Source organism: Salvelinus sp. IW2-2015, linkage group LG12, assembly GCF_002910315.2.
Source record: "Salvelinus sp. IW2-2015 linkage group LG12, ASM291031v2, whole genome shotgun sequence".
In the NCBI taxonomy this organism is placed as follows: Eukaryota; Metazoa; Chordata; class Actinopteri; order Salmoniformes; family Salmonidae; genus Salvelinus; species Salvelinus sp. IW2-2015.
Genome location: NC_036852.1, coordinates 4,760,008 through 4,773,460, shown reverse-complemented (window position 1 = coordinate 4,773,460; position 13,453 = coordinate 4,760,008). Strand labels below are relative to the sequence as shown.

At 41.8% G+C, this 13,453-nt stretch overlaps 1 protein-coding gene across 2 annotated transcripts in view; it reads left to right on the top strand.

Moving 5' to 3' along the window:
- Positions 1-13,453, top strand: part of LOC111970909 (zinc finger protein 32) — a 35,496-nt gene that overhangs the window by 6,264 nt on the left and 15,779 nt on the right. Inside the window, exon 2 of one of the 2 annotated variants that reach the window (XM_023997661.2) lies at positions 4,241-8,588. The exons of the other annotated variant lie outside the window; for it this stretch is intronic. Within the exon in view, the coding sequence (XP_023853429.1) occupies positions 4,241-5,088 (848 nt within the window). The 3' untranslated portion in view covers positions 5,089-8,588. Of the gene's footprint in view, positions 1-4,240; positions 8,589-13,453 lie in introns of those variants that run through there. 2 annotated transcript variants of the gene reach the window in all.

The following is a 13,453-nucleotide window of genomic DNA, read 5'->3' as shown; positions in this document are numbered from 1 at the left end:
CTATTCTGTAATGATGGTTCTGAGTTGTTGGAGATCGTCCCCTGGCTTACTCATTTAATATTGAATGTCTCTGAGTGTTGGAGTGAGCCCCTGCGCTTAATCTTAATGATGTCTGAGTGTGGAGTGTGCCCCTGGCTATCCTGTAAATGATGTCTGAGTGTTGAGTGTGCCTGGCTATCTGTAAATTGATGTCTGAGTGTTGGAGTGTGCCCCCTGGCTATCTGTAAATGAATGTCTGAGTGTTGGAGTGTGCCCTCTGGCCTATCTGTACATGATGCTGAGTGTTGGAGTGCCCGCTGGCTATCTGTAAATGATGTCTTGAGTGTTGGAGTGTCCGCCTGGCTATCTGTAAATGATGTCTGAGTGTTGGAGTGTCCCCCTGGTATCGTTACATGATGTCTGAGTGCTTGAGTGTTGCCCTGGCTATCTGTACAATGATGCTTGGATGTTGGAGTGTGCCCCTGGCTATCTGTAATGATGTCTGAGTGTTGGAGTGTGCCCTGGCCTATCTTATAATATGTCTGAGTGTTGGAGTGTGCCCTGGCTCATGTAAATGATGTTGAGTGTTGGAGTGTTCCCTCGGCTATCTCCAGTAAATGATGTACTGAGTGTTGGAGTGCGCCCTGCGCTTATCGAGTTAATACTGATGTCATGAGTGGGTTGGAGTGTCCCCCTGGCTCATCGTAAATGATGTCTGAGTGTTGGAGATGTGCCCCTGCGCTATCTGTAAATGATGTTGAGTGGAGCTGCCTGCATCTGAAGATGTCGGTTCAGTGCCCCTGCTATCTGTACATGATGTACTGCAAGTTTTGGAGCTTGCCCTCGGCCTATCCAGTATATGGATCTTCTTGGAGTGGTTGGATCTCTCTCGTTTTTCCCTGGCTATCTGTAAAAAAGAACAACAAGAAAAGTGTGCCGTTTGCTTAATATAAGGAATTTGAAATGATTTGTACTTTTACTTTTGATACTTAAGTATATTTTAGCAATTACATTTACTTTTGATACTTAAGTATATTTAAAACCAAATCATTTTAGGAGGGGCTGGAGATGATGAAGTCAAAATCAAATAAAAATATAAATGCCCCTTTAAGAGATAGTATTCATCAGGTAACGTAACTTTTGGTGAATTTGAAGCATTTATTTATGAAAAACAAGCACAAAGAATTCATAAAGGTCATGTTAACTGACTGATATTATCTCCTAGAACAAAATGTATAAGATCTCCTAAGAAAAAAATCATTTGTTCCAAGACCAATGCAGTGTGATCATTGTAAAGCTTTTGGACATGTGTCAAGTGTTTGCAGAAGGGAGAAGCCGAGATGTTCAAGTTGTGGAAAATATCATTTTTTTGACCTGTTGCAATTGGGGTGGGAACCATGAATGCACAACAAGGGTGAAAAAGTATGAACTGGCCAAAGTCGGGGCTGTCCAGAGCATTTCATATGCAGTGGCTGTTAAAAGGGTTGAGGGTTCGAATGGCGCTCCTGAAGAGTCCATGGTGTTGGATAGGTCTTCACTGAAGGCAGCAGGGGTTGACAGCAAGACCCAGATATGTTAAAGGTTAACAATGTGGCCTTTATAGCTATGGGGATTAATGGCACTGCCAAGGTGGAGAGGAAGTCCAGGAAAATAGATTGTGGATCGATTGTAGCAGTACGGTTCCTGGGACTGAAAGACTTCTCGGCGAAGGAGTTTCATGGAGTATTGTCATTAGCCAAACCACCTTCTCAGGTCATAGAGCCTGAGAAGGGAGATATGGAGATTTGAAGYAAAAAGTGGGAGATTTGGGGTTTTGTCAATGTGGTGTTTTATTGTGGGTGGATTAAGTACATTTTCCCTATCACGTATGGGTTTTATTTATACCTTTGTTTTTTTCAACCCTGTCTAGTTGGTGGCAGTAATACACCTTTTTGGGTTGTAGTCTGCCATAAAACCCACAGAAGAAGATCTCCTAAGTCTGTGTTAACCTCTCTTTTTGGCATTTATCCCAAAACCCCTTTCTTTCTCCATTAATTTCACTRATAGGAATGGCTGAACGAACCAGACTTAACTAATTTCCGTCTTATAGGCCTACAAGCTGGCGAGCTCTATTATCCCATTATCCACACTGACAAATTGAGAAGTTTGAAATAGTCTTATTTTSTCAGCTTACCATTCTCGATTTGTCAGTGGGGATAATGAGATTGAGGTGTGTTTTCCGAGACGTACCTCGCGCCAGTTCCATGCTGTCCTGATCGTGACATAGCACCTTTCTGACGAGAGATAAGTCGTCCTAATGAACGTCTAGTTGGATTCTTATGGCTAGCAAGCCCCCACTGGGCCACTAGCTCTACAARTGTGAGGTGAGCAACATTAACAATAGTGAAATTGGATGTTCGCCTTCCAGTTTAAAAGTCCTGTATTGAAACTGATGCAAACAAATGAAGGGAAAGGGGAATACCTAGTCAGTTGTACAACTGAATGCATTCATCTGAAATGTGTCTTCCGCATTTAACCCAACCCCTGGAATATTAATGCTACACAATGTTGGAATGTCGTTACATAATTTCAACTAAATACAATAATTAATGTATTTGACAATAAACAGAACACATKTTTTAATCTCACTCTGGATGTATTTGACTGCATAATGCTGTCTCCAGCATACAGTTGCAGACTCACTGCCGGCAGCCGTTTGTGGCCTGTGTGCACTACAGCCCTTCCGGTGCAGACCGCTGTTAATCAGCAGCAACCTARCTCCCGCTAGCCTGAGTACTCATCCACATCGTTCCCGGGCCAAACGCCACGCCCACTAACATTTCTTCTCCACGATGAGTCTGGATCATAAAAAATMATTGAGGCATCTAGTGGCCAAAAGGCCCTATTGGCATGGGCAAAAACCTTTGAGGGCTTCCATCATTTTAATGTAGTCAACTGAGTGGGATTTACAACTTCATTGGCTGATCGCTCCTGGTGACCCTGTTGGAGTTATGTCCAACTGGGTCATCAGGAGGGATCAGCCAATCGTGAAGAAGAAAATTGACTACTTCAAAATGGAGATTGCCTCAATGGCGCTGCCCTGCTGTCACAAAGGCTATAATGACACAGATACAAGTATAAGTCCTCTATCTATCTCTATGGTCTGGATTTTCTTCCCTCCCTGACCTCTTCTAGAATGCAAACACATTCTGACCGTTCTGATTGGTCCCAGAAACCGATAGCTTGCATCACAAATCCAGTCAATATTTATAATATTACATGTAGTAGAATAAACAATCCTCTCCTCAGTCTAGCATCTCTTCACATGTATGGATCCAGAATTTAATCGAACAGCTGACCAATTATTCAAAACTTTAGTTCTGAGTAACAGAGATTACTGAATACAGTCGCTCGCTGTACAACCCTTGCGTTTTTAAATGGACCATTAGTGGTGTTTAGACCAGTATGGAGCTATGCGCCTTCCATTATAATCATTAGAGTCAGATTGCGGCTACTGGTAAAATGATTGCCCATACACACTTCAAAAACTGTTTGGGTCAATCGACAACAATACAGATGAGCGCGAAATCGTGAACTATCCTATGGGCTATCTTTAAAAAAAATAATGTGCCATTCTATCCTAGACCCCGTTATGTCAGATGGCGCATAAGCACCTATCTAATCAGTGTGTAAATGCTTTTAGCAGGGCTAGTATTTGCACAACAGCGTTGATGGGAATTAGCTTGCAAAAATGCTGAATAGTGAAATAAAATGATATTTCTACTTACTCTGTCAATTGTCTGTAAGTTTGGTCCTRATGCAGGGGGGAATAAAAAAWWAAAARAKATCTAATGGAATGTATAATTAAACAYAATTTCCAAACATGGGTTTATTCCTCTCTGCTTACCTCATGTCAAAATAAAAGTCCCCCACAACTTCTTGATTTTTTTTTATGTGTGCAGGTATGGCGCACGTGCAGGACTTTTATTTTGAGATGAGGTAAGCGAAGTGGAAGTGGGTCTACAACACAGACCCATGTTTGGAAAGTCTGTTTAATTTACGTTCTATTATGTTTTTTTTCAAAATTTCCCCCCTGCATAAGGACCAAGCCTACAGAAAATMTTCAGAGTAAGTTTAAATTAAATTTAACTTCTGTCCGCTGGCAGACTTATGTTTTTTTTTTCAAACTAATTCCTAGCATTGSTAGTGTGTAAATACTAGCATTGCTAAAACCAGCTAATCAGCATTTCAGTTGTAACTCATCCTTTCTCCTTTCCTTCAGATTTCCAGCAGTTCATTGTCTCTGAAGTGGAGTGTCACCCTGTCGAGCAGRATTGTAAGCAGGAGTTGAGCCCCAGTCTGGGGAAAGATGACTGGAACCCCATKCAGATTAAAGAGGAACAGGAGGAATTCAGTATCATCCAGGAGAAGGAAGACTCTGTATTCACTCCTGCCTGGGTGAAAAGTGACTACGATCAGTACCCAACTCAGTCCTCACAAACCCAAAGTGAACAATACAAAGACACAATGGCCTTTACTGAAGAGATCAAAACAGAACCTAAGGAAGATAATTCCTCAGAGCCAACCAGTGACTCTCATCCCCAGTGCAAATTGAAGAAGACATGGACAGAAATAGGACAAAGCTCGAAGGGTAGAGAAACCATGGATCTAAGGTCACCAGTGCAAAAGAGTCACACAGAAGAGAAACAATTTTGCTGTAGTGATTGTGGTGAACGTTTCACTCAGATGGGAAAACTGGATGCTCATAGGAAGGCCCACAAAGGAAAGAAACCGCATCGCTGTGATGAATGTGGCAAATGTTTTACTCAAGTTGGGTATCTGAACTATCACAGAAAGACTCACACAGGGGAGAAACCTCATCGCTGTCATGATTGTGGTAAATGTTTCTATCGAGTTGGTGATCTGACACTTCATATGAGGATTCACACAGGGGAAAAACCACTTTGCTGCCAGGTCTGTGGCAAATGTTTTGCTCGTCCTAGTAATTTGAGGTCTCACATTAGGATTCACACAGAGAAATGTTATTGCTGTCAATATTGTGGCAAATATTTTCGTCGTAAAGATAGTCTGACCGCMCATATGAGGATTCACACAAGGGAAATCATATAATTGTTGCTATAGTAGCACATCTTTCAACACTGGCGGTAGTCACATGAGTTCATATGAGGATAAATCACATGAACTATAAACTATATCGCTGTCAGGATTGTTGTAAATGTTTCAATAATTGTTAGAATATGAGGAGACCAAGGGGAGGAACCACATGCTACCATGACTGGCAAATATTTCATAACTGCCTATCTTTAACATTGGCTAGGTTTCCATCCAATTGGRGACAGATATTAATGTGAATATTCTAAAATCTGCATAAAGAAAATATGCGCATTTTCCCACCAGTTTCCACCAAGCAGACTTGTTGTGGATAAAAATCAGTGTGTGATGACGTGGTGCACACAATGTACATTTTTCACCTAAGTTTTCATGTACCGAATAGAAATCTAACTCTGCGAATAGTTTTGTCACAAACTGTTGCTTTAAATAGCAAATGAGCCTCTACTCTGGTCTTGGCTCGTGCTCTCTAACCAACAGGTCGCAGAGACAGGCTAGCCTACATGATGAGATTTATTATGGATAAGAGTGAGAATATTTGTATTTATCGATCTTCATGTCAATAAGGCCCTCAATATTTTTGAGAAAMGAGCATCAYGCTCATACCATGCACTTTCACCACCCTGTGAAGTTCATCATAACATAACATGTTCTAATCTGATTTAGCCACTGTCTCCTGTGTTTCTGACCCTGAGTTGGCTATAGAAAATGTCTCCTCCATATTTATTCCTCTGGCAGATACACACTCCCCTTTAAAAAAAAAATCTGAGTCAAAGATAGATCTAACCCTTGGCTTTCATCTGAGTTATCTGAGCTCATTCAGATGKGAAATCAGGCCTGGGCCAATTCAAGGAAACTGACTCTGTAGTGGACTGACAATCTTTCAGACAATTGAGAAACAGATGTCCTATCTCGATTTAAGAAAGCTTAATCAAGCTATCTCTGACTCTGCTGGTGATCCTTCTAAGTTTTGGAAAACAGTCAATGCACTGAAGAGAACACATTCCTCTTCTTCCCTGCCAATGCAAGTGCTGTCTGCCTCTGGCATCATAACTGAGAAGAATGGGATAAGTGATGCTTTTAATCATCTTTTTATCTCGCAGGCTTTTTACTTGAGAAAAACTGGTTTAATTGACTTTGGTCAGTCAATCGACTGCTCTTCCCTCTGCCAGCCTCCAGCTGACACGACGGTTAACCCGCCAACTTATAGTGAATCTTTGTTTATTTCAACAATTTACTATCTGTGATGTGCTAGATGCCTTGCTTAAGATTGATGTAAAAGAAATCCCCTGGGGCTTGATCCATTTTTGCTGCAGTTTTCTGCCCCCCTGATTGCTGAATTTTTAACCCATCTTTTTAACCTGACCATTATATATCTGGTACTATCCCTAAAGTTTGGAAGGCGGCCCATGTACTCCCCCTTCACTAACGTTGTGACTAGGGTTGCACATTTTGGGGAATATTCAGAGGTGGAAACTTTCCGTGGGAATTAACGGGAATATATTAATACCATTTAAATGTCAATGTTTTTTTGCATTGGATATATTTACCGTATCATATGGAGACAGAAACATAAACCTTTTACCTTATCATAAGTAGACATAATTGCGAATGATTAAATCCTTCCAATATACATTTTTAAAACGATTTAGTTACGAATTGATCTCTAAATGAGGATGATTTCACTGAACAACAAAATAAATGGAATATTGAATGATCCCCAATGATTAATCGCATCTCTCAAAAACATTTTCAACATACATCTGTAAAATGATAGTCTAGAAACTAAAGCTTTGGTTGTCTTCCTCTCCATGTCTTCTCTCTGGACCTCCTCTTGAACATCAGACTCTGAGGCCTCATCTTCCCTGTCACTTTCCAACCTGGCTCGTTGTCTGGCTCAAAAAGCCTCATTTGCCTGGATGGCCACCAATCTTTCAACCCTTGTATTGGTCAGTCTGTTGTGTGCTTTGATGTGTGTGTGTTCCCAAACAAGGACCAGTTACTCTCTGAGGCGGCTGATGTTGGTGGGATTTGGAGGATGATGGAGGCAACAGGGGAAAGAGCCTCAGATCCACAAAGACTCTTCCACCAGGTGGCTGATGAGATATMTTGGCACAACTGCCATATTGCATCTCCATCCCAAAGCCCTTGCTTGGAAGTGTACTTCGCCAGACTGCCAAGAACCTTGCCCTCATCGAGGCCAAGGTGGCGAGGCATGGTAGTGATGACACCATAGGCCTTGTTGATCTCTGCACCAGACAAGATGCTCTTGCCAGCATACTTGGGTCCAACATGTACGCTGCGGCGTGTAAGGGCTTCAGGCAGATGTCTTCACGCTTCTCTTACATCTGCAAGAAGAGTCTGAACATCAGACGGAGTGGCATTGTCTCCCTCAATCTGTGCAATGGCTACTGCTATAGGTTTCAGGAGTTTCAGGCTGCTTACCACTCTCTCCCAAAATACATCATCCAGGAGGATCCTCTTCATGGGGCTGTCATATCGGCAGACTGCGATATGGTCATTTCTTGGAGAGACTCCTTCCCCCCCAAGAGACTCAAACATGATGACAACACCACTCCAACGGGTGTTGCCGGGCAGCTTCAATGTGGTGCTCAAATTCTTCTCACTTTGCTTGGTGATGTAGATTGCTGCTATAACTTGATGACCCTAAACATACCTAACCATTTCATTGGCTCTCTTGTAGACTGTATCCATTGATTTCAGTGCCATGATGTCCTTGTAGAGCAGATTCAATGCATGAGCAGCACAGCCAATGGGTGTGATGTGAGGGTAGGACTCCTCCACTTTAGACCAAGCAACCTTCATGTTCGCAGCATTGTCTGTCACCCAGTGCAAATACCTTCTGTGCTCCAAGGTCATTGATGAATGCCTTCAGATCATCTGCAATGTAGAGACCGGTGTGTCTGTTGTCCCTTGTGTCTGWGCTCTTGTAGAATACTGTTTGAGGGGTGTTGATGTAGTTAATTATTCCACGCACACGAACATTCGACCACCCATCAGAGACGATTGCAATACAGTCTGCTTTCTCTATGATTTGCTTGACCTTCACTTGAACTCTGCATCCAGCAAATMAGTAGATAAAGCATGTCTGGTTGGAGAGGTATATGCTGGGCGAAAAACATTCAGAAATCTCTTCCAATACACATTGCTTATGAGCATCAGAGGTGAACCAGTTGCWTATACTGCTTGAGCAAGACATTCATAAGCATTTCTGACTACGTTCCTCCATTGAGTAACAAAAAWCGTCTGATTCCAGGAGGACCATGAGCTGTTGCTATCGATAAGGTATCTGATTCATCATTTTCACCTCGAATAGAAGTAGAGGGATTTTTGTCAGAGGTTGCTTGTTGTGAGCACTGAGGAACTTTATGCACTTGGCCCTAGGATTCTGATCTTTGTGTTTTTCTTCACATATGATTTGGCACAGTATTTGTAAATTTACACAGCTTTTCCTTCTACATTAGCTGCAGTGAAATGTCTCCACATCAGATAATGCCGTGGCATTTTCCTGTAAAGATTAGAAAAAATAATATTCACCCACCCGTATTGTAATCAAAACTTACCAGAAAGCTGTCGTCCTTAGCTCTAGACAGTGTAGTAGTGTGGGCTCAATAGCATCTCATTAGTGTGCAAGATCTTGAGAATCAGCTGCACATGTGATGGAAGGAGTGCCACTGTGCATGTGATGTAAGAATGCACTGTGCATGCAGAGGGTTTGCAATTCCATTCAATTGGGGGATAATTTAAACAAATAATGCCACAACACCTAGGATTGCCTTATGGTTCACTGTTACACGCTAATTTTTTTTGATGAATTTAGTGTAACGGATGTGAAATGGCTAGCTAGTTAGCGGGTTCGCGCTAATAGCATTTCAATCGGTTACGTCACTTGCTCTGAGACCTGAAGTAGGGTTTCCCCTTGCTCCGCAAGAGGCCGTGGCTTATGTGGAGCGATGGGTAACGACGCTTCGTGGGTGCCTGTTGTTGATGTGTGCAGAGGGTCCCTGTTTCGCCGCCCGGAGGTCGAGGGGACGTACTAAAGTTATTACTGTTACATTGATGCTGTTGACCCGGATCACTGGTGCTGCGGAAAAGGAGGGAGGTTGAAAGGGGGGTGAGTGTAACGGATGTGAAATGCTAGGCTAGTTAGCGGGTTCGCGCTAATAGCGTTTCAATCGGTTACGTCACTTGCTCTGAGACCTGAAGTAGGGTTTCCCCTTGCTCTGCAAGGGCCGCGGCCTTTGTGGAGCGATGGGTAACGATGCTTCGTGGGTGACGGTTGTTGATGTGTGCAGAAGGTCCCTGGTTCGCGCCCGTGTCGGGGCGAGGGGACGGTTTAAAGTTATACTGTTACATAAGCAAAATTCCCCAAATTCCGGGCTTAACTTCCCATTCCGTAAATTTGCCCGAAAGTTTCRGACCCTTTGCAATCCTAGTGTTGACCCTTGTGACCTAAATAATTATCGGCCTATTTCTTTCTTGCCTAGCTAAAATATTAGAACCCTTGATTAATTCTCAGCTAAGAACTTTCTTATCTTTGAAGTGTATTCTAAATGTACATCAGTTMGGTTTTAGACTAGGTCATAGAATTATCTCTGCTACATCCCTAGTTATAAATGATGTSGTTAGTTGTATAGATAAAAGGCAACATTGTGCTGCCCTCTTCATTGACCTGTCAAAGGTTTTCAATACTGTTAATCACTCACTGCTAATTCAGAAGCTTTCCTCAATTGGCCTAGACCAGGCTGCATGTAACTGGTTTAAAAATTACTTGACAGATATAACTCAATGTATATCTACTGATGGTGTTAAATCAGGTTTTCTGGATATTAGGAAAGGTGTCCTTTTGGTTCGATTCTGGGTCCTGTACTTTTTACTATTTGCATTTAACAATATCAACTTGTCTGTAAAAAATTGTAACCTGCACTTGTATGCCAATGATACTGTTGTGTATGCTATAGAGCCTGGTCAACCGTGGGGGCAATCTGAGATACAGTCTGCCTTCATTGTAATACAGAATAACTTTATTGACTTGAAATTAGTACTAAAAACAAAGTAATATGTTGTTCTCTAGAGCGCATAAAAATAAGTCTGACTCAAGCATATGTACTTCGGATGGTGTCCAGCTTGATCGTGTCCCTGCTTACAAATATCTGGGCGTCTGGATGGATGAAAAGCTGTCTTTTTATAAAGCATATTGATGAGTTAAGATGCTGAGAATAAAAATGTGCTTCTTCTATAGAAATAGGTCCTGCCTCTCGCTAAATAGTAGAAAGCAGATTATTCAGTCGACATTCCTATTGGTCCTAGACTATGGCGACGTCATCTATATGAACGCAGCTGCCACTTCATTAAAGCTGTTAGATGCAGTTTATCATAGCGCACTGTGCTTTTTTACAAGCGACAATTTTAGTATTCATCACTGCATTCTCTACCAGGAAGTTGGTTGGCCTTCTTATGTCACGTAGCTTGATACATTGCTATGTTTCCATTTCTAAAGCTCTTTTACAAAAAGTCCCACTGTACCTACCTAACATAATTACTAGACTTTAGACATACAAGATACCACACCCGGTCTCATGACTGGCTAAATGCATATTCCTTTGGTCTCTCATAGTTTTCTTGCAGCTTATTTGTAGAACGATCATCAAAATGTTTTAAATTTGATGTTCTGGTGCCTCTAGGGCAATTCAGAAGGCTGATTGAGGAACTTATTACTGATAAATGTGTTTCGTTCTGCATGCATTTTGTGTTTATATTTTTATTTGTATTTTCTGTCATTTATGTCATTCAGGGCTCATCTGTAAAAGAGACCTTTGTCTCAGTATGACTCCCTGATCAAATAAAGGTTATTAAAAACATATTTCAGCTGTAGCCTAATAAACTGCATGGTTTCCTGAGTCGTAGTCTGAGGAGCACACACCATATCATCGCGTGACTCCCAAGTTTACTTCGATATGATGGTTATTATATCAATATTTGCACATAAAGTCGTATCCACTGTCATTTCTCGCATAATTAATGTAGGCATTTATAAAATTGTACAGAAACTTCCTGTTTCCATCACAGCTGTTGTGATTTTTTTTTTTAATGTATATATGGTGTGATCCAAAACACTGCCGGTGGAGAAGAGTTATTCGGAGTGGACTTCTAGTCTGACTCAGGAGGCGCTTCAGAGTATATTACTCGCTAATGTTCAGTCTCTGGATAATAAAGTAGACGAGCTCAGGGCGAGAATCTCCTTCCAGAGAGACATCAGGGATTGTAACATACTCTGTTATACGGAAACATGGCTCTCTCGGGATATACTGTCATTGTCCATACAGCCAGCTGGGTTCTCAGTATATCGCACAGACAGGAATAAGGAACTCTACCGGAAGAAGAAAGGCGGAGGTGTATGTTTCATGATTAACCACTCATGGTGGGATTGTGATAACATACATAAACTNCATTTCTAAAGCTCTTTTACAAAAAGTCCCACTGTACCTACCTAACATAATTACTAGACTTTAGACATACAAGATACCACACCCGGTCTCATGACTGGCTAAATGCATATTCCTTTGGTCTCTCATAGTTTTCTTGCAGCTTATTTGTAGAACGATCATCAAAATGTTTTAAATTTGATGTTCTGGTGCCTCTAGGGCAATTCAGAAGGCTGATTGAGGAACTTATTACTGATAAATGTGTTTCGTTCTGCATGCATTTTGTGTTTATATTTTTATTTGTATTTTCTGTCATTTATGTAATTCAGGGCTCATCTGTAAAAGAGACCTTTGTCTCAGTATGACTCCCTGATCAAATAAAGGTTATTAAAAACATATTTCAGCTGTAGCCTAATAAACTGCATGGTTTCCTGAGTCGTAGTGGGAGGAGCACACACACCATATCATCGCGTGACTCCCAAGTTTACTTCGATATGATGGTTATTATATCAATATTTGCACAAAGTCGTATCCACTGTCATTTCTCGCATAATTAATGTAGGCATTTATACAATTGTACAGAAACTTCCTGTTTCCATCACAGCTGTTGTGATTTATTTTTATTTTTTATAATATATGGTGTGATCCAAAACACTGCCGGTGGAGAAGAGGTATTCGGAGTGGACTTCTAGTCTGACTCAGGAGGCGCTTCAGAGTATATTACTCGCTAATGTTCAGTCTCTGGATAATAAAGTAGACGAGCTCAGGGCGAGAATCTCCTTCCAGAGAGACATCAGGGATTGTAACATACTCTGTTATACAGAAACATGGCTCTCTCGGGATATACTGTCTTTGTCCATACAGCCAGCTGGGTTCTCAGTATATCGCACAGACAGGAATAAGGAACTCTACCGGAAGAAGAAAGGCGGAGGTGTATGTTTCATGATTAACCACTCATGGTGGGATTGTGATAACATACATAAACTCCAGACCTTTTGTTCACTCAAACTTGAATACCTCACAATCAAATGCCGACCGTATTACCTCCCAAGATAATTCTCTTTGGTTATAGTCACAGCTGTGTATATTTCCCCCTCAAGCTGATACCACGACGGCCCATAAAAAACTTCACTGGACTTTAAGCAAACTGGAAATCACATCCTGAGGCCGCATTTATTGTAGCTGGGGATTTTAACCACGAAAATTTGAGGAAAACGCTAACGAAGTTCTATCAACACATTGACTGTAGTACTCGCGCTGCTAAAACACTCGACCACTGCTACTCCAACTTCCGGGATGCCTATAAGGCCCTCCCTTRGGCAAATCTGATCATGACTCCATTTTGCGCCTCCCTCCCTATAGGCAGAAACTCAAACATGAAGTACCCGTGCTAAGGTCTATTCAACGCTGGTCTGACCAATTGGAATCCACACTCCAAGATTGTTTTGATCACGCGGACTTGGATATGTTCCGGGTAGACTGAGAATAACATTGACGAATACACGGATATGGTGACTGACTTTATCAGGAAGTGTATAGGAGATGTTGTACCCACTGTGACTATTAAAACCTACCCTAACCAGAAACCGTGGATAGATGGCAGCATTCGCGCAAAACTGAAAGCGCGAACCACCGCATTTAAACATGGCAAGGTGACTGGGAATATGGCCGAATACAAACAGTGTAGTTATTCCCTCCGTAAGGCAATCAAACTGGCAAAACATCAGTATAGAGACAAAGTGGAGTCACAATTCAACGGCTCAGACACGAGACGTATGTGGCAGGGTCTACAGACAATCACAGACTACAAAGGGAAAACCAGCCACGTCGCTGACACCGACGTCTTGCTTCCGGACAAGCTAAATACCTTTTTCACCCGCTTTGAAGATAACAGGGCGGCCCACTACCAAGGACTGTGG